The sequence below is a fragment of the Amblyomma maculatum genome, chromosome 2, assembly GCF_055883805.1.
Source record: "Amblyomma maculatum isolate TAMU_Amacu chromosome 2, ASM5588380v1, whole genome shotgun sequence".
NCBI lineage: Eukaryota > Metazoa > Arthropoda > Arachnida > Ixodida > Ixodidae > Amblyomma > Amblyomma maculatum.
Genome location: NC_139345.1, coordinates 205,515,090 through 205,537,216, shown reverse-complemented (window position 1 = coordinate 205,537,216; position 22,127 = coordinate 205,515,090). Strand labels below are relative to the sequence as shown.

Below are 22,127 nucleotides of genomic sequence, written 5' to 3'. Positions count from 1 at the left end.
CGTTTTGATGTGCGTAGACGAAACACGAGGCTCGCGTATAGGGAACCCGACGTGAAGTTTGCCTACGCGACTGCAGCGCTCCTCTCCAAGCGGTCAAATTCAGAAGCGCTCGTCGGGCGTTACACCGCCGCAGTGACGTGACTCACCGTGCAACCGAGGCTGCACGCGACGCGCTTTCTCTTTTAGCGTGCTGCTCGCTACCCGTAGCGCTGGTATCCTTTCGACCGCGGCGGGTCCAAGCAGATGCCCGGTGGCAACACTGCGCGCCAATTACATTGGTCGGTGGGCAGTTTTTTGATAACTGAAGTGGCGCCACGGCTGCCTAAAAGAAGAGATGCGCCTTGCTTATCCAGATGGCGCATTCGTCTACTGTCTTTCGTGTATATGCACTCGAACTCTATAGGCAGGTGGCACAAATTGCCTATGAGTGACACGACTCTACCGTTGTAACTGAGAACTAATTGGAATGGTACGTCGCCTGCGACAACTAGCACTCCGGCGGTGCTTCACAATACAGTTTTCACTTATTCGGCCCCTGTAAACCGGCAGTGTGTATAATTTCAAAGACAAAAATATTTGATATTTGGTATGCAAATTTGAGTCGTACACGCGGAGTAGCAAGTAGCGCAGCTCTGCAGTTCGTAACCCTTGCAATTTGTACACTTCTGCGTCACCGCGCAAAAGCAGTGCTGCATTAAGCGTATATAAGAAAACAGTTTTATGGTAGTAGTTTTTGATGGTAACCCCCCAAACAAGGAGTGCCGCGGACAGTAAAAGGCGGTTTGGAGGGCTCCCGGTCAGTAGAAATTTGATACAGCAACCCGTGTGTTAAAAAGGCTAACCACGACCATGAATGAAGCCAGCACCGGCTAAGGCAGCCAGGTGCTGAGTAAGGGCCTGCTTCAGGCGCTGTCATAGGTGGATGGTTGTCGTCGAAGCAGAGGTGGATCGAATTTTAGAGAGAACAGGTTTATTTATAGGATGAGCACTAGAGCGGCGAACTTCCGGGCTTCTTTTTACTTTCATGTGCACCTCTACCTGGGTGGAGAATATACTTTTTATATAATGCTTAATCAATAATCACTTCGGTTTGTCACAGGCGCGCGGCCTTAACAAAACGGTATACATTCTCTCCTCTCCGGCAAGATGCCAACATGGGAATATTGATGACTGGCTCGTAAATAAGTGTGGTTATTGTCCAAGATCGGTCACATATCGCATCACCCACGCAATTTAATCGTTGCACAAGGATGCCTAGGAGGACACGAGGTGCACACCTTAAACGCACGAACACGCTGGTGCTATTGTGTGCGCTATGGGAGACAGCTGCGCCCAGCCGATTTCCCGAAAACAAAATGGGGACTCGGCGGCTGCGTTTCGATGGAGGCGAAACGAAGTGGCGTCCGTGTGCTGTGCGATGTCAGCGCACGTTAAAGATCCCCAGGTGGTCGAAATTACTCCGTAGCCCTCCACTACGGCCCCCCTTTCTCTCTATCCACTTTCACTCCCACCTTCATCCCTTCCCTTACGGCGCGGTTCAGGTGTCCACAGAGCAAGTGTGACAGATACTGCTCCTTTCCCTTCCTATGAACCAACCTTAAAACAAAAATGGGGACTGACGCTCATCGACATGAACGAGAACACCCTGCCGCCGAGTCGTGGGTGGTTCATGCGGCGCGAACTGACAAGCGGTCAAAGCCTTCAGTCAATCTTGCTCGAGCCTTTCCCTGAGAACAAATGGGGAGTTTTTTGTTGACGCCATCGAGATGCGACGCCATGCCCTGAATTGTTCACACAGAGCGAACTCATGCGGTCGGATCGAATTTTGCAGGCCAGCGGACGCACCCAACTCGGCAACGCTGTCTCGATGTGGGCAAACAGTCGATACGATATTTCAGCCACCTGTGTTCAGTCTCGTGCGGCGACATCACACAACGCGTTTTTGCATTTCGTTCACATCAAAAGGCGTAAAGCGTCAATCAGAGACGGTTGGGTCAGCAGCGTGGAGGAATAGCTAATCAAACACCGCGGAAACCAAAAAAGCAAAAGTAACAGACAAATGCAACCAGGACAAGAACTGCGTGAAGCAGCCACGGGAAGCCGATCAGGTAAAGTATGAAGGCGCGAAAAAGAGAAGCGCATTCGTGCCGCAGATTTGTTCAGAGTAGCCTTTTAATTTTCGCTTCGTATACGCGGTTATTCTCTCACACACACAAAAAAAATATTGGCAGTCGAGATAAGCGCAACATACCAATTTTCTAAACGACGTGAGTGCGCATTAAATCTTTCCCAACGGCCTTACAGCACACGAGAAAAAGTGTCCCCTATGCACACTGGTGACCAACAGCTCGCCCCTTTTTTACATCTGTGCTGCGAAAATAGCCACAGCTGTCGGCTATTTTCTTGAAATAATATCGAAGTTTGTTATCGCTGCGCATTCACTTCAAGCACGACTACGTCCAAGCGTGAGTTTGGCACCTACAACCGGTGAAGTGCGAGCGAGAAGCAGTTAAGCGCGCGCGCGCAAGACCGCTTTCTTTGACGACAAAAATCCAAGTGCGAGCGCCAAAAGCGCGCGAAAAGCGAGTTTGCTGTGCGGCCAGGGCGCGCACACGCAAGCAGCTTTCAACAAACGCGAGCGCGCGCAAAGCGAGTGGACTGCTCGTATAGACAACGCAAAGATACAAAGGTCTACAGGCGAGCTTGGTTCCGATAAACCCGATAAAGTATGCGGTGTTGCCGCTAAGGTTCATTGCAGCCCTCAGCGCCACCCTGGGATGCTTGGTTCCCTCATACCCCAAACCATGCATCACTGTTCAATGTTCAATGTAAAAAAAGCAATTCTGATGCTTACACAGGAACATGGAGTTAACGTAAACAGTAAATTTTACTTGAAGATATTATCCTTTATCTGCAAAAAATAATAAATAACACCACCAGTGCAATCTCAATGTTTACAGTCCTTGCCTTTTCATAGTGTATACATTACCGCGACCATTGGTCTAAATCAAATAGGCAGCTTGTAGTACCGAATATACCGGGTGTCCCAGCTAACTTGAACCATGAGTTACAAAATAATATATTTGAGCTAGGTCAGTGAAACCTGTTGCATACAACTGCCAGCCTCCTTGTGCAGCACAGGCAAATTTTTGTTTTGCAATTACTCAATTAGCTTTTTTTCAAAAATGGACGAAGCGCTAACAACACATTCACATGAAAGAAGACACGGACAAGCGCTCACTGACAACTGATCTATTATTGAAGCCCTTCAATAAAAGATCAGTTGTCAGTGAGCGCTTGTCCGTGTCTTCTTTCATGTGAATGTGTTGTTAGCGCTTCGTCCATTTTTGAAAAATGCTGCACCAACTAGCCCAACAAAAAGTCCTTCTTGAACTCAATTAGCTAACTACGTTAATTTTTCTAACTTACTAAATATTCAGCTTAGGCCAAAAATATGAATTGGAAAGTTGTAGACCACCTTCAGAAACCACCATTCCATGTTGCGATAATGTCTCATGTTTTTTTTTTTTTTTTTTTTTTTTTCCAGGCTCAAAATAAAGTCCGCGAAATACAAATAATACCACGTGCCTAGCGCATTTGAGCGCCACGATTGTGGCGCTCTCAGTCCTGGTTTGAGCGAACGAAATCAGCTGCGGCCGTGACCCGATGGTCTCGTTGCAGCGGCAGGCTGAATGTTGGCGATGGCTGGAGCGAGCTCGAGCTCTCGCCACCGAGATCTTGGCAACGCCTGCGCACCCCAGCAGCCTACGTCACGACCGGTGGATGGCGATAAAGTACCAGCAAATGAAGGTGCGAGCGCGAATCTGAGTTGAGTGACATGACGTCATCTCGCCTCTTTACCCAAGCCTGTAAGCGCAGATTCAGTGGCTGATACCTGACCGCTCATCCGCTTGTCGCGACGTTCGCTGATGGCAGAGAAGGTGATGCAAAGGCCTTGATAGAACCTCGGTAGTGTCGGCTCGTCGCGCTCGCTACTTGCACCGTCACGTGGGCCGGCTGTCTGACGCAGGCTAAGAAGCCATCAGAGGCATATCGGCCTGCCGCTTTACGGAGCCGAGGAGACACGGCCGTAGCTGATTTTGTTCAGTCAAAACCACGAATGAGAGCACCACACCCGTGGGGCGCGAATCGGCTAGTCACGTAGTTTTATTTGTATTTCGCGGGCTTTCTTCTGAGCCCGGAAAAAAAAAAAGATATACGTGATGCTTTCGTTATCGCAATTACGGGATTGGAGGTTTCTGAAGGCGCTCTCCAACTTTCCCATTCACATTTGTGGCCTAAAGTCGATATTTAATTAGGCCATTAGGTAATTGCAAGACAAAAAATTGCCTGTAGTGCGCAAGGAGGCTGGCAGTTGTATGCAACTTGTTTTGCTGACCTACCTCAAATATATTATTTTGTAACCCTTGGTTCAAGTTAGCTCGGACACCCGGTATATTTTTGGTGACTTGTTTCCCAGTGTGATTGAAGTTCAGTTTCAAGCTTTATTTCCTTTCTTACAAAGAAGGAGTCAGGACTAAAAGCTGTGGTAACAGCTTGGCTTGAGGTCCCAACTCCCTTAAACTTGCTCAGAAAAAAGGAATAAAAAGGAATGTACAAATTTCGAAGTTAATGTTGTAAATATCTCTGCAATAACATGAAGCTAGTGCGCGCCAGGTTTAATGTCATAGATGTTAATATCAATCGCTCCAGCCAAGTGATGTTTCATGCAGCAGCACACTTAGAGTGCCGCAAAGGTTACTGGGCCGGAGCATGTTGAAGACTAGAATGAGGTTTATAAGCCAGTCATTAGAATCACTGCCACCATTGATTCGGAAGCGATGCGTATGGGCTAGTAATTGAAAAATAAGAGTTGACAGATGTGAAAAAGGAGGATAATGAACTAAGCTTTAATATAAAATAGCTAGCGCTAGCATTGAATACAGTAGATGTTAGAAACATGGCGGTCTCGGGAAAAATAACATTGCAGAGTTATTAAGGGCGCTAAAACAATTCACAGAGGGGATATGCATGCGGCGCCACAGCAGCAGCGCTGGAAACGCAGAGCGAGTGCGCACTGTAGGCGCAACCGGCACTTTCTTTCTAAACGAGGTCTCCTACAGGACCTTGCTTAGCTGGAACTTGGTGCGATTGGTGATGCCAAAAGGTCGAACTTTGCAGGGAACGTCCCTTGAGTAATCGTACGATTGGGTAATGATGGTACTGTTCGCGTCCATCTGGTATTGCTCGATGATGAAGGCGACTGTCTGAATCCCGGCCGTCTTTAGTTGCTGAACCATCAGATAGGCCTGCAGGAGGCGCCACATTAGTGGATTACGATTTAACTGATCATACAGAGACCACACAAATGATGCATACATTCATTGGTACCAAAACAGCGTGGAAGTTAAAATACGGAGCGGGTCAAGTCAGTTTGTTTTCGGTATCAAAGTAGCAGTCAAGTATCACACTGGTCGGTGTGTGGACATAAGAACCTATTTCGAAAGCTGACAACCAAAACAGCATGTACCGTCTCTCTAGGAAAAAATTCTGTCCAGGGGGTTTGCTCCTAAGCGCTGCAAAGGGATTAATCGTCCACCTCTAGAGTTACTACAGCCTTACTAATGCCCTCGAATCAGCTCAGAACAGAGCAACACGATACATTTTTTCAAATTATTCCTATTATCCGAGTATCTAAGCAGTAAACGCAAAATTAAACTTACCCTCTCAAGCCTCGCGGCATAGAATAGCGCGTCTTAACCTTTTTCAGAAATTTTTCCATTCTTTGCCATCTGATATAACCCTTATATAAAAAGAGCCCACCGAATCTCGCGCTCCAGCCACATTAATGCAGCGTATTCCCCACAGGCGCTCACTACTACTTTTCAGCAGTCATTTTTATGCACACAGCACAGGATTGGAATGGCTTGCCCACCAATGCGGCTACAATAATCGACCGCAAGATATTCAAGCGCCTCATCGAAAACATCTCATTATTATTTTTGTTATACTTATTTGCCCTGTAACTCATGTAATGTCTCACAGGAGATCTTTGAGTAATCAATAAATGCTACAGAAATTTGGAGCAAACATCTCGTGCTCTATTTTACCAAAGACAAAAAACAGCCCTTCAAAGGTGTTTTCGTTGCCGATAAGTAAGGCGCACATATTCAGTAAGGAATAACTACACGTGAACTAACACGGGATAAGCAGCTGGTGGTTGAAAGCTTGTGAGAAGCAGCGGAATACATTTTGTTCGCTAAGGTCGACCTTCCAACTCTTCGGCTAAAAATGGTTGAAAAAATACGCTGCGCTAAAAAAGACGACGACTAAATACTGTAACACTTGAAACTTATTAAAGATCGAAGGCATACAGCACGCCATGTACGCTGACGACTTCACGGTCTGGTTTACCTCCGGGTCGCTCGGCCAGAAAGAAGAACGACTGAATATTCAACCAGTGTTCAGGTGTAGCCTAAAACAGCACCTACAAGATTACTTCTTAAATTTCAATTGAAGCATCGATGTTTCAGCCAGCAAGCGTTCCAAAGCAAATTCAATAAATCGAGCAAACGTGAGATAGCCAGCCCGTTATTGGAGATAACGACGGAAGCTCTGCTGACGCAGTATGCCTTGAAACGGGAAGTTCGTTCAAGCTCAATAATACATTCTCCCGGGTGGCACTTTGCCTCCTTCGGTTTAGTTTAGGTTAGTTTAATCATGGATTTACTGTCCTAAAGCGACTCAGGCTATAAAAGACGCTGCAGTGGTGGACTCCGGAAAATTTGACAACCTGGTATTCATTAATGAGCACTGGCCTTGCACAGTACACAGGCGCCTTGCTTTTCGCCTCCATCGGAAAGCGGCCGCCGCTACCAGGATTCAAATCCGCATTTTGGGTAGAGAAGTAGAGCGCCCTAACTACGGTACCACTATGGCGGGGCTTTACTTCTGCTTGTGGCAGCCGCGTGCTCGATAATATTACTTTCAGAGAGTGACGCGCTTCGCGTTCCCATGACAGCGTTACTTGCATGTTGAAAGCGTTGCCTTTGCCTTTACTTTGCTGGAAAGTCCGCGGCACATTTCCTTCACGCCCTCACTAGCTATTTAGATCGCGTACGCACGCAGAACGACTAATGGCTGTGTAAAGAGGAAAAATACCGCGAATACTCCTGCCATTGGCACAGAACAGGACAGAAATCGCTGCGCGCCCTCGACCCTACTGTCTGCCCAGGGACTGTGCTCACCCCCGCTATTCGGGTCCCACTGTTACTGAACAAACCCCCACCATAAAGTTGTTATAGCTTGTGCGCAATAAGCACCGTAGTTTATAATTTTCTTTCATCCAAATTCCACTGTCACGGCCTGTATAGTTTGAGCAAGACGGCGTGCGTTATGCTTCGCTAACACGTTTGTCTGGCGGTGCCCAATCATATATTACACTGTTCGGCGTGGCGTTTGCACTGTGTTCCTTAATGGCCCTTTTGGCAGCGTTAAGCTACAACCTTCCTATCTTCAACTGCGGGCGCCACTGGACCTCCTGGCATGAAACAGGGCCCGTGACGAGTGAGGGAAAATCTTACAGATCGAATCAATCACAGAAGTAATTGCTGACATTGAGTGGCGCGATGTCTTCCTTGAAAATGAACACTGGGCTCAGTGTACAGTGTTTTAGTTACAAAAACAACTAATAAGAGCGCGTTACGGGCTCACGGCAGCATTAATTATCGAATGAATTGCTGTAATTAGCTGTTATGAAGCGTTAGGCGTACTAAGCTTCAGCGCCCTATCTAAGGCAGCACACACGATTGGCCCAGTACTGGTTGGCAATGTATGGCCGCACATAAGGCGAGAACATTGTCAGCAGACTCCAATATTGTGTCAACATCTGTCTAAATTTTTGACTAGCAGAGAGCAATTTGTCTATGCTAACAATTGTTCTTCTCCTCGTAGCCCGGTCATTTCAGGTGTTCTCCAAGGTACAGTCCTGGGACCCTTGCTTTTCCTGATATACATTAACGATCTTCCTTCCAATATTTCCTCTACTTTACGCTTACTTGCTGATGATTGTGTAATTTACCGCCCAATCACTAACAGTACTGACGTCAGCATTCTTCAACAAGATCTTAACCAAATCGAAGCTTGGTGCAAACGTTGGCTAATGTCTCTTAATATTTCCAAAACATGTTTGATTTCGTTCCATCGTCGGCAGATGCATACTCCTCCTAAATACCTTCTTTTTGGTTCTGAAGTGTCGTCCGTTTCTTCCTGTAAGTACTTGGGCATTACTGTAACGCAAAGCTTAACATGGTCATCTCATGTCATGAACATCGCTAACGAGGCTAATCGTACCCTTGGTTTCATACGGTGCAGCTTACGTTTTGCCACCCCATCCATCAAATCATTAGCATACCTAACTTTTGTCCGTCCTAAACTAGAATATGCTTCATAAATATGGGATCCTCACCAGTCTAACCTTTCTTTAACCTTAGAAAAAATACAAAATCGTGCTATCCGTTTCATTTATTCTAATTATTCATGCTACACTAGTGTGCCTGCTTTAAAATCTTAAAATCTAGAGCCAATGTACCTAGCCTTGCAAACCGACGGAAAATTTCTCGATTGTGCCTCTTTTATATGTTTTATCATTCATATTTAGGAGAATCAGTCATATCACCTGCTTATCGCCTCTCAAGCCGTATTAATCACCATAAGACCGTCACGCCCCCTCCGCCAGAACTCCTGCTCATTCTCGATCTTTTTTCGTCACGTCATCCCGGGACTGGAATGATCTACCACAGGACGCCGTGTATCATATCAACGCCATCTCTTTTAAGACCGCTATCAAGACCGTTGTTGTTTCTCTTATGCCCATCCCTCATGTAATGCCCCATACAAGGGGCCTTTGAGGTATCAAATAAATAAATAAACATTTTGAGCTAGCTGTTTGGAACAGCGTAAGTGCGGCATTTCTGCGTTTCAAGGAGGCACGTCAAGAGCCCGGCGTCTCTCGCTAACTGTCCGGTGGATGCGCCATTGAGGGCGCTTACCTTTCTAGAGACTGTTTCTTCAATTTCGTAGAAGTAGATGTCGGTCCTGTCAGCATTTTCAAACCCTGTCCATCGCCTGATCATCACCGAGTAGTAGTGGGTCTGGACATAACCTGGATACAAAACGCAGATCTGCAAAACAGAAGGTGAATGCTCTTCGTGTATTCGGTGCAAAATAGAGCTAGCAAGCAAGTACTCAAACGTTTCAGCTTAACAAACTACGCGAAGATGGCGAAATGATGTATATATAGCCTAGAGGTACATTAAAGGTAATTTTTGACCGTTAACAGTTAAAGGTGCAATGAAGGGTGCGTACCTTTCGCACCTCATATCGTAACCCCCATGTGCCCTTAAACTCCACACTCTTAGAAACGCAATTGTTGTTTTTTTAACTTCAGAAAACGGAGTGATGGTTAGGCTGAGTTTGCACTTGGTGCTTTGATATTGATTTGTTTAGTGATGGCGCGATATGCACACTAAAAGCCGAGAAATCGGATGTTTGTGCTCGATTCTAAAAGTTTGTGATCCTGGCGGCCGCTTTGTTTGAGAAGAGTATTTGTCGAAGAATGCGAAATAAGTTCGACGTCTCTTTCAGCTTATTACGCAAGGATGCCAGGGCCGTAATTAAACTGCACTTAGTCTTCTGTACGTTTTATCGTTTAAAGCCAGCACGCATGTGCAGGACTCTCTGACCTAGCTGTAACGGACACATATGTCATGCCTGCTATCGCGATAACAATCTTATCTAAGGTGTCCGCCTCTTTCTTTCTGATGTTTCTCAAGCCCGGAGCTAGCTAAGGGCTTTTGAGTGTTTATTCAGCCTTCACATGGCTCGGCAAGTGTCGTATCTAGTAACTCTCCAGGGACGACTTAAGCGCGATAGGGTTAAAGACCTCATTGTCCAGGAATTTCTTTGTCGGCATTGTTGCGGTTGGGAACTAAAAGCAACGGACATGGCGCTGGAAAGACATCACCGGGCACTCAGTACTCGTACGGTTGTGCAACGTCACTCGATCACGTGACATCCTATTTCACAGCAGCTGCCAACTCGCGCTTCACGTTTAAAACGGGAGGGAATTCGAACCATACAAGAACTTTGTGTTCGGAGTTCGACCGGCGATGCAGGTGTGTTCATACCTCCTGGATTTGACGGGACGTTTTAAGAAAAACTTTTGTGACTTATGATGTTCTGCGATTTCTGTCGGTTGGTCCGGGGCTCCAAGTGCGAAGCAATGTTTACCATGATGGTTTGTCAACTTAGCAATCAAAATGGCGTCCAGCCTTACGTCCTAAGGTCTGAGGTTCGTACCGATGTTAAATGGTTTTTTGGGTTAAAACACACAAACCTGCACGTCGAGTCGAGCTTCAAAATGTGTGACGTAGTCGTACCGACAGCCTTCGGTCATCGCAACCGGGGTGTAACTTCCGGCGTCCGTGGCAATCATTTGTTAAATTTGTTTAGAGGAAATAAATGACGCATATATATCTGCCACGCTACTCATCGGACATCACAGGCCCGTTTCACATGCTGCCACTGCAGCGAAAATTTTCGGGGCAGTCGGTGACGCCGCAGTGCGATTTCGCAACGCGCTTTCACATGCAGTGAACCTGCGTGCGAATTCGGTGAGAGATTCCCTTCAGGGTTGTTCGATGCTTTGTAGAAAACGCGTACGCAGAGGGTGTTTGATTTATATATTCAGATGCATTTTTAGGTTCTAAGCGATAATTCATACGTATTTATGAACACGGGAAGTCGTTTAGCGTACAAAAAGCGCGTTGGTGCGCCAAATGAAACCACTCGGACGTGAAAATAGTGTTGTCTCATGGGGGCGCGCGCTCTCCTTCAATACTGGGCGTGCCAGCCCGTGGCACGTCACCTTACGTCATATGACGTCGCGACGCTCTTCGGCACCTCATTGGTCAGTCGCAGAACGACCGCGCCGACGCTGCGACTGAATTCCAACCTGTTGGAAACTCCTCCGCGGCTGGAGCGACGCTCGCTCTACGGCTAGACCGCCAAGAATCGCAGCTAGCAGGGCAAAAATCGCTTCATGTGAAACGGGCCTGAACCGGGCCATAAGGGAAGGGAGAGAAGTGGGAGTTAAAGAAGAGAGAAAGAGGCGCCGTAGTGGTGAGCTCCGGAATAATTTCGACCACCTGGGGATCTAACGTGCACTGATATCGCACAGCACACGGACGCCTTTGCGTTTCGCTTCAATCCAAATGCGGCCGCTATGGTTGGGATCGAACCCGGCTACTCCGATCCAGTAGCTGAGCGCCTTAACCAGTGAGCCATCGTGGCTTGTATGGCCAGGGCAGAATTAAGAGAAAAATGGGTGCCCTGGGATAAAGTGCACGTAACGCCTCCCCCTTCCTCTCTGTTGGTCCTTCCTCACTTCCATACTGCACTTCAGAAATATAACCGACTTCATTCTAACTACAGGAAACTAAAATAGCAAAATGTGATCATGGGGTTAGCGCGAGAGTGATGTATTACTTTTGCAGCACACAGAAAGCGAAGTCATTAACAATCAGAAGCGGAGGAAGCAATAAGGGACTAGAACAGGACTCAGCCTGACATGGCCTATTGTACTCCCTTAAAGCGGAAGAAAAGAACTGATAGAACTATTTGAGAGGTGTAGTTCTGTAGGAATGATGATGGTGGTGCAATGCAAAATGATTTTCCTCCTTGGTTCATATACTGTTCAAATTACATTTTTTCGATGTTGTCCACCATCACAGGGTAGAGGGATTGATAGGAAACCATTCAAAACTCTCCTCCAATCATAAGCAAGTGCAGATCAACTCGCAAGAAAAGGACCTCTAAGAATGCTGGAAAATTCCTGTTTTCGTAGCTCTATAAGGGTACCTCAAATGATAAACAATCAAGTCCGACTAGTCGGAGGCCAGTTCTCCATTCCGGTTTTTTCTCTGTGTACCTGTCGCTCACAAGTTCCGTTATTTGCTGTGTCATATAGGAAGCAAATTAGAATAAATGGGCTCCCTTCTCCTGCCGTCGGAGATGAGGCCCTGGTCTGCAGCCTCCTTAGCGTCTCCCCCTTCCCCCCACCTTAATTCAGGGTTGAATATGGCGGGCGAACCTATAACAGCAGGAAGGCGCGGGTGGTACAAAACGAGTCGTCGTTACGTGCTGAACATGGTAACAATCGAATCTGGATCCTAGTAGTAAAATTCAAACCCACCTACTGAACGCCAATCGGTGGTGGGCTCAAATTCAGTAGAAATATATTAGTAGAAATATTCCATTATGCTACAATTGTGACCCTATATGGATGGTACTAGAGAAACATGAGTGGTATCTAACTATTAGTTCGGTTTGTATTCAATGCATTTCAATGCCAGTAGGGGATTTTTTTTCACATGATAGAAATTTGAAGCACACAACCAGACGAGGACAGAAGAGACGAGAGACAAACGAGCCCTAACTTTCAACAGTTTATTGTGAATGGTGAAGCAGCATATAAAGACAAATTGTGGCCGGTCATCGTACATGCGCAGTCCGCAGCCATTCAATGACGACACAAGTATTTTAATTCCTTGCAGGACAAAGCAATGGACGGCTTCGACACGCATTTTGCCCCTAAACAACCTTTATCTTTGCCTCGATAGTTTCACGCGTTAGGTAGCAGGAACTTGTGGTGACAACGGTACATTCTTTGTAGAAAGGCATGCAGCTATATTTTGCACAAGGTTCTGCAATCTGGCCGGAACAGGGTAGTTCACTGGATCATCACTTGATTCACGCTTTCTACAGTGCGCGTCCAAGAACCCTCCGCACTTTTCCCTTACATTTCTACACAGTTCACAGAGGCGATATTTGATACACCTCCCCCTTTGTCCTACATATGTCTTACCGTATAAAATTGGTAGATTATACACGACCGATTCCGCACATTTGGTGAACTAGTCCCTGCGCCGCTCCTTGCACTCAAGCTTGTGAGAGTCGCCTGGGTAAGTCATTTTGCACAGTTTTTGAAGCTTCTCCGGAGCAGAAAAAACCACTGGGATACTCACCGTTTGCCCAATCGTTTTTATAGTCGATGGGACAAGCCGCAGTCCAGACTGCAGTTCGGACTCATTTGAATCACTAGCTAATAACACACTAACCTTCGTACGCGCTGGCTTAGCTCCGCTAGAAATAACTCGCGAGATGCCTTTTGATAATAGCATCATATTCCTTCATATTAGTCTTCTATTTCGTGATGAACAAGTGTACTCGAAGTATGAACCTCGTGCCAACAAGACTGCTCCCGTAGGACTCGACTCATTCAAAACTTGTTAGGAGGGGCATCGCAAAATTATGCCTTTCTAATGACTTGCAAAAATCTCTCCCAGAACTTATGGCCGCCAGCTTTGAGGAACAAATTCTCCAGCTGTCTGCTTCTGGGTATCCTAATCATATACTTGTCAGCGTGTCGGAAGGCATTCCTAAACGGAAGTGTTCAACACAGCCAAACGCTTTCCATTGGTTCTGCTGGGAATGACAAGACTGTTGTGATTCCGTATATGGGCTTCTCCAATCGACTAAAAAGAGTGGGCAAAAGGTGAATATCCGAGTGGTGCTGCCAAGAAGGACACCGAAAAGGGCTCGGAAGCCTTGGTTAACGCGGGAATTACTCTAGGCGATCAAGCATAAACATGCCCTGTATACAAAGATTATAAACGACAAAGACATGCACGCCCTATCTGAATTTAAGGAATACCGAAACAAGCTTACATCAAGACTACGTGCAGCAAGGAACGCATATTTTGGAGATCTACTTCTGATAATAGCATAAAATGTTCCGATGTACTTTGGCGAAAACTAACTCGCTATTGCATTCTGGTGCACAAGGGACCATACCCGACATATTTATACATGAAGAAATGCGGTTAAATGGCAGGCTGTTGGCTGACGCTTTAAACAGCTTTTTTGTACAACAAGGCAATGAGTGTGATGAATTTACTAAGACCGACACATCTGGTGCGGAACGTTTTCTTTCTGGGTCCGAAATAAGCGATTCGGTCTTTGTCTCTCCATTTGACTACGCGGAAGTATCCTTCTGTATCAGGGCTATTAAAATAGTAAATCTGAGGACAAATGTGGCATCCAGGATGGATGGATGGAATGGATGCAATATAGGAGCGTCCCCTTTGAAACGGGGTGGTAGCAGTAGCTATCATGCTCATTTTTCTCCCTATATCTTAATTATTGATTTAGATTGGTTACCTAAACCAGCATTCTATTTATTAAATGTTTGTTTCTACATTACTAACATTATGTCACTTCTCTGCTTTTAAGCCACCAATCTTCCAGTCGTTTTTGTGTTAGTTTCCACCACCTGTTTATTCACCCGGCCACTGGCATCTCTTCTTCAGGAACACTGACTGCGCCTGCATCAACAGTGACTGCGCCTGCTTTACGAAAGTTAGCGCCATCTAGTGAAAGAGACAGAAACTGTGAGCGGCGGCCATGTTTTGTTCAGTCCGCCCGCGCCTCCCATCGAGTACGTTGTCAACGTGCGCCTTCGTATAACCCGTGCATGCACCGAAATGTTCTTTGGAATGCTCACAAGCTATTGTTTCATTTTTTAACATCACAGCAGTCGCTGTTAGCTTCAAGCTCTATTCGGAATGATGCCTTCATGTTGTTGCGTGTCCTTCTGCAGCAAGCACACCGTCGTAGATGCGCACGAAAACAAGGTATACGCGTGTATGCGACCACTCGTTTGCAATCCTAATCGGTTTTACAAGTGTCACTTGCATCATGTAAAGCATTACTGCACGCTCCTCTGACTGCGAGCTAGCCCACAGAGCGTGCTATCACCTAAAACAGCTAGGTTGTTTTGCGTGCTATGGAGCCTTGTTAACTTGAAGGATAAGCTTATGCTTCGATGGAGGACGCGGGAGAAGGAGCAATACATGTATACCGAAAGCTATAGTTCAAATACGTTCTTTGAAACCTTTTGCACGTAGGTTGCATTTACCATTGTGTATTTGATTTAAGACAAGGGCATGATTACCGAAACTACTTTTCACAGTCGTACGAAATTGTAGTGCTTGGTGCAGAGAGCAATACGGCTGTCTAGTGCGCCCGAGGCAAGCTGCAAAAGCGGCTGCCAAACCCGCGGCGTCTAGTAAAGCAGGAGAAGATGACATCCCACTAGTGTGTTGTAATATGCTCACGTCAAGCCCGTTTCGAAAGATGTTATCACGTGATAATACATTCGAAGTCCGGTCCGCGTTCTGTGCCTTCATACCTGCTAGTGCAGCCGATAAAATAATGAAGTTTGCTTTTCACTTTTGTGGGTTCTATAGAGTCGCCCGATGGTTCGCTAATTGACAGCCACATGAAATTCAGTTGATTTTGTAAATATGCCGATTTCTTGTTTATTCCCTCTGTCAGATAGCAGACATTTGAAGCCTTAACCTCATGTGAAAGTGCTGTCATGGGAAGCTTCGAGGATCTCGGAAGGAGAGGAACTCGGCTGAAACGAAAAGAAATTTGAAAGGTCAACTCCCATTACGGCGAAGTGTCAGTGCTTGGTGCAATTGGCTGTGTTCATAAAGTCAGATTTATATTATATAATACTGTTATAAAACATTAGGGGGACACTTAAGCTCCGCCGTTAAAGGTATCACGCGATAGCGTCTCTCTCACTCACACACACACGTTTTCTTTCTTTCCTTTTTGAATTTTAGCTTTTATTTATTTTATATTTCGAATATTTGTTTCTTTATTTCATTTATGTTTTATATTTTTACACTCCAATGCTCAGGGTCAGCAACAATCACCTTTCCATCCTGAGTAATTTGACACCTTTGAAAACATTCAATTATTTCAATTAATCAAATACACATTCTAAATTTTCTTCATTAGCATCACCAAATACTGGTTTTTCCTTCTGAGCATTTTGTAACCTTTTAAAACCTCAATTTCTATTTTTTTCTTTTTTGTTGCTTTATTTTATCAATTGGTTAATTAAAACAAATATTTTATTATCTCATCATCGCCTATTGCACACCAATCAATCTTCACTCACTGGAAGCAGAAATTACCATGACACATTTTGACCGGAACAGCGCGCACTAAGACACAGACAAGAAGAGAGACACGACACACACGAGCGCTGTGTCGTGTCTCTCTTCTTGTCTGTGTCTTAGTGCGCGCTGTTCCGGTCAAAATGAGTTACCAACTTGCCCAAGCATCTGTTTTACCATGACACATTTTTCTTTTTTCCTTTTTACGCAGCCCGCGATTATTTCCGAGACCCATGCCAATAACTGCGTCGACGGCATAGGCAGGAAAGTGCTAAGCGCCATTCCGACTTAGGTCAAATTACGCACGATTCTTTCATTTCAAAACAAATTGCATCCTCGCTCATTTCACCAACAAGTATCCCACTGGTAGCAGTGGGATGAGCGACGGTAATGCACAAACCAAGCAAACTCGCGATCGTTTCTCATAGTCGTTAAAGTAAATAGCAAACGCACAGATTTAACACGACAGAGCCCGAAGACAGGGAGAAGTTTCACCAAATGGGTGGTCCTACTCACAGAAGCGCGAACGTGACAGAATATATATTTAAGTAGGATGGGCAGTTGGGCGAGTTGGTAAATTGCATGGTGGGTGGTTCAGTTCGAAGACAAAAAGCACGAAGAGAATGAAGTACAACAGGCGAGCGCTGACTCGTAACTAACCTTTTATTAAGAAGAAAGCGGATTCTTATACAAAAATATATCCAAATGATGTTACAAAGAATAGAGCCCTTGGCCAGGCCAATTCAAAAGATATCTTTTTCCTTCATCAGCCACGTGGAAAGTCCCATCAAGCAAAGACCAAACACACAAGCGCCCCCCCCCCCCCCCCCTCCCTCAGTGGCCCGTTCTACCAAGTATAAATTGTCACCAAACATTATCCAGAAAGGAAGCCTCTTTATCAACAAGCACTAAGGAAGGCTGGCTGACACACTGCGGCAGCTTTTTGCTGATGTAATAAGCCTCAGTTTTTTCTCTGGTCATTTTTGTCCCTGTGGTGAAACAAAATCTTTCGTTTTGAAACCAAGGGGCGGCAATCTTTTTTTCCGTATTTCCCACAAGCACTGCAATCATCTTTCAGGTGAGAATATCGTGTGTCCGACAGCGAATTGAGGTGTTCACGAAGACGAATGTTTATGCACCGACTCGTTTGTGCAAAGCCTTGGCTCTAGCTTTCCGTCTGTCACGATTATGCTCTGGGTGGGTATTTTTGGGAAGAGGCGGAATGTAAAGATTGTTGCTAACAGCGGTGGGAGGATTGCGCGTGGCCGAGGTATGACCGGGTAGGTTTGTCCCAATTCGGCGCAGAAGAATTTGGCCGGTTTGGAGTCTGTGGTACTGACTAATGAGGTGAGCTTCTACCAGCTCTCCTAAGGTGTTGTCAACCCCTAGTTGAAGTAGTTTTTCAGTAGGCGTTGATTTAGGGAGGAGGAGAGCGCTTTTGTAAGCTGTGCGGATAAGTCTGTTGAGTTGCTCGGTCTCCGTGGGTGTGAGGTAGAGGTAAGGGATGGAGTAGGTGATCCTGCATAGGCAAAATGCTTGAATGAGGCGACGTGTGTCTGCTTCCCTCATGTCGCGATGGCGATTGGCGATACGCTTGATTAGTGAGGCTGTATTCAAAATGGCAGCACGAATTAATTTTATGGTCTCAGCGTTGGAGCCGTTGTCAGAAATACTGAGACCTAAAATTTTGATTCTATTGACCCTGCGGATGGGGGTGTCGTTTAATGTGACTTGAATATTAGGGGGATTCCGTTCTTTTAGGTCCATGACTATGAGCTCAGATTTAGCTACCGAGCAGTTTAGACCAATGCTGCTTGCATACGTAGCAACAGTGTCAGCGGCCAGCTGAAGTTTGGATTCTATTTCGCCATGGTTGCCGGTATTGACCCAGATGGTGATGTCATCCGCATACAAGGAGTGGTAGATGGAAGGAATTTTGTAAAGTTACCTCGCTAACAGGATAAGAGTAATGTTAAAAAGAAATGGGGACAAAACTGCTCCCTGGGGCGTTCCCTTACTGCCTAGCGTGAGAGGGCAAGTTTTTACTGTGCCTAATTGTAGGCAGACGGATCGGTTGCTGAGAAAGGCAGCAACATAGTCATGCGTGCGAGAGCCCACGTTTAGGTCGCTAAGTGATTGTAAAATGGAGGAGTGGGCAACATTATCAAAGGCCTTCGTCAGGTCCAATGCAAGGATAGCTCTGGTGATGTGAGGGAAAACGGGATTGAGCACATCCTCCTTAAGTTTTAACATGACGTCTTGAGTTGACAGGCCCGCGCGGAAGTTAAGCATGGTGGTGGGGAAGAGCTGGTTTTGCTCCGTGTATCGGTTAACGATTTAGGATTACCTGCTCCATGACTTTACCTGTGCAGGAGGTGAGAGAGATTGGTCTCAGATTCTTAAGGTCTAAAGGTTTTTTAGATTTTGGTATGAAAGTTACCTTGGCTGATTTCCATTCCGGGGGCAGCGTGCCCTGGTCCCAGTGTTGATTCATGTACCTAGTGAGAGAGGCTGATGATTTGGCGTTTGTACTGTTTGTACTGTTGTCCCACTTTCCGCCCCCCCCCCCCCCCCTATGTAATGCCCGCCCGGGCCTTTAGGGTATTTGAATAAATAAATAAATAAAATAAATTTCGTAGCGCTTTGTTAGTTACTCCATCAAGACCTGGTGCGGACGTGGTGCGGAGCCTACCCAGGGCAGCCCATACCTCCGCCTCTGTGATGGGAGCGTCCAAGTCTGAATTGGGGGTTCCTTTGTAAGCCGGTAATGGTTCCTGCTTTAGGTCGGGGAAGTATGTGGCTTTAAGAGCTGCTTCAATGTCTTGCCCCTGTTTCTCCGCATCGTGCAGTAGTTTGGTGATTTGTTTATTATTTTCTGACCGTGAGGAACATGGGTTTAGCATATGGCGGAGGAGGGACCACGAGTTCTTCATGTGTAGAGTGCCGTCTAATCGGTTACATAACTGATTCCATTGCTGTGACGAGAGCTCGACCGCGTGTTCGGTGATGAGCTGGAGCGTTTGCGCCATTTTTAGTTTTATTTTGCGATTATGATTTTGCCTGAGCCCAGTTACGTAGACGCGGCCGAATATTCAAACCGACCAGCTTTCGCATTAGCCGTCGTGGATGGATTCCACAACACGATAGTCAGTGCGTCCATTCCAAATTTGCAGGATTCCCTGCAAGCTGAAGAAGCAGCAATTGCCCTAGCAATCACACACTCATCTGCTGAGTATATGTTCTCAGACTCCAAAACAGCAATTAGTAATTATGCCCATCGCAAAATCCACTCCCCGGCCGCAAACATTCTAGCGTCATCCCCTCCACCGAATTACCTCATCACCCTTCTCTGGGTCCCTGCGCACAGCGAACACCCAGGAAACACGGCCGCTCACTCCCAAGCCCGAACACTCGTCAACCGGGCTGAGAGCGACCTGGTGCCTTCGTCTCGCAGTGCCAGAGATCGGCTTCTTAACTACCACAACCTCACCGTATTTTATAGAAATTCCCGCCTGCTGTACCCTCCTCCGCATAAATCTCTTCCCAAAAGCGACCAGGCTTTCTGGCGCAGACTTCAGACGGCCACAGCCATGACCCCTTTCCTTCTCTCTATTATAAACCGTGGCGAAACCTCTCCTCACTGCCACTTGTGTCCTAGCACCAGAGCCGACTTTACTCAAGTCTTCCTGAACTGCCCGAACAAACCCAAGCCCCCGTGGCAAGGGCCAAGACATCAGGAGCGATGGGAGGCTGCTCTGCGCAGCTCGCTGCCGGAGGTACAGCTTCTGACAGTGAACTGGGCCCGAGGGGTCGCCGAAGCTCAAAAGTGCCCGGCCATCTAGAGCGGCCTGAGGGCCCATCGTCGTCCTGCTCCCTCACTTCCCTTTACCCCCCCCCTCCCCCCCTCACCTGGTTCTTTTTTGAATCATTAAAGTTGCTACCTACCTACCGACTCGTTTGACCTATGTATACCTTATTGCATGACAGGGGAATGTCGCAGGCTCAATATACCAAATCTCGCATAAAACAGATGCGCATTGCATCTGTTTTATTTGTTTTTCTGTCGCGCTTCAAGCCATGTATATATGCTTGCCAACTTCTGGAAATAAAATCAGTTGTCAGTCAGCGCAGTATTTGTGTCCTTCTGATCTTCGTCCTCGTTCTTCGCGCTGTTATTCCAAAATTCCTGTTATTCCAACTAGCCGGCACCTCAACGCTTGTTAAAATCTCGACCTCTGCCAAACCTGGCATTTAACCGGGTTACTGTTCTTTAGCTTTTCCTGGTGGTTCCTAACAGCGCAGCAAAGCCCGCCCAACTTATGCGGCACCGAAAAACATTAACTTCAAATCGTCTAGCTACATTTTTTTAGATTATGTGCAACCTTATGTATGTAGGGAATCACTGCTAGTTTTTCTTCAGTGCATTGTTCCTTATTCTAATTTAAAAATCTTTCCTAACCATCCGGAATAGCTTTTCACATGTAACCGAGATAACCAAATCCAGATCCTACGGCTTTAGTCTGCTAACCCGTAGCAATACAATATCATGAATGCAATGCAGACATGAGCTCAGTAAGCTTGAGCGAATGCAACTACTGGCAATTCAATTTTTTACAATTTTCACCTGTCCAGAATAATAGCTTAACACCTGCTTCTGGGACCTCGAGGAGTGCATGAAACAGAAGTGGTCGCGTTTTAAAGAGTTTTATGCTCAAAATCTCGACAGCACTTTGAACCTGAAAGACAAAGCTTTTGTACACTCCCGAAACAGCTTTAAGACGTCCACCATTCTCCTGTTGAAGTTGTCTTTTTCCATTAGCACTAAAACGTTATTTACATAACGGAAGATACGTATCACCAAACCATCGACATGTTCACTAATTTGTCTGTCAACTTTACCAGAAAAATATTGCTCAACACAGGCGCCACCTTCGATTGAATACAAATGGCCTTTTTTTGTACATAAACGTCGCTTCGCCAACCTACGTAAGTTGATCTCAAGTAAAAGGACAACCGTTCCAGGAAAGAGTCAATAGCAACTTCGTGATGACCCGATAAACCTACTTTATCATTCTCCTCCGTGATACATCTTTAACCGCATTCATAATTCCTTTGTGAGGCAGACAGTAATATAAGTCTTCTATAGGGACCGGGCGCCCGTTATAGGACACCACCGCCGACTCGGCGGAACAGCGCCGCCCGCGGTGAAACGCTCACCAGTGGAGTGCCGAGGCAGCTGAGCAGCACAGTCGTTTCCTTTCTGCGAGGCGTTTTTGAGCACGTCCCTCCCCGTCGTTTTGCGTTGTGGCTTTGAAAGCATTGAGCTGCTTTTGCAACCGCAAGGAATATTTTTGGACCGGGAAATCTTGAAAAAGGGAAGGGCCATTCTCGCCAGGGTGTGCGTGTTTTTCTTTTTTTTTTTTTGTAAACCGCCCGGCGCATGATATTTATGTTGTATGCTCGAAAATGCAGTGCGCGCAATTTCACCATGCGATTGGAGCGCCTTCGATGGTGCTTGTAAAGAAGACTTCGGAGACGGGAATTGCGCCTGCACAGCGCGTCCATCTTATATTTGTTCTAGTCGAAACCAGCCTGGAGATCAAAATCCGCCGATTCGGGAAGCCGTGACGCCGTAGTAGTGGTAGTTGTAATGGTCAGCGTTCATGTAAAATGAAAAAGATGCTGCACCTGTCTTTTTTGGTATTAGCTAGGCTCAAACGATTCAAAACAGAATAATAGCAGATGACATTTCAGTTTCAACCTTGCAACGAGAGCTGGAAAAGTAGAAAAATAAACATGCAAGACCAAAGTAGAATTTTATTTATGGTTGGAAAAGCAAGCACGCATACTTCCAGGACTTCCTGCACAATTACGCTACAATAGCTCACTGAACCCTGCCTTGAGACTATCAGACTTAATCATAATATAAGCCACCCCGCCGGGGTGGCGCAGTGGTTAAGGCTCTCGACTACTGTTCCCAAGGACGCGGGATCGAATCCCGGCCTCAGCGGCCGCTTTTCGATGGTGGCGAAAAGC

The 22,127-nt window shown here is 46.2% G+C and overlaps 1 protein-coding gene across 1 annotated transcript in view; it reads right to left on the bottom strand.

Annotated features, from left to right (window-relative positions):
* Positions 1-5,005: 5,005 nt before the first annotated feature.
* The window catches only part of LOC146201109 (uncharacterized), a 140,043-nt gene continuing 122,921 nt past the window's right edge, over positions 5,006-22,127 (bottom strand). Inside the window, exons 8-9 of the mRNA XM_084592492.1 lie at positions 9,051-9,182; positions 5,006-5,309 (exon numbers count right to left, since the gene is read on the bottom strand). Of these exons, the coding sequence (XP_084448618.1) occupies positions 5,118-5,309; positions 9,051-9,182 (324 nt within the window). The 3' untranslated portion in view covers positions 5,006-5,117. The remainder of the gene's footprint in view (positions 5,310-9,050; positions 9,183-22,127) is intronic.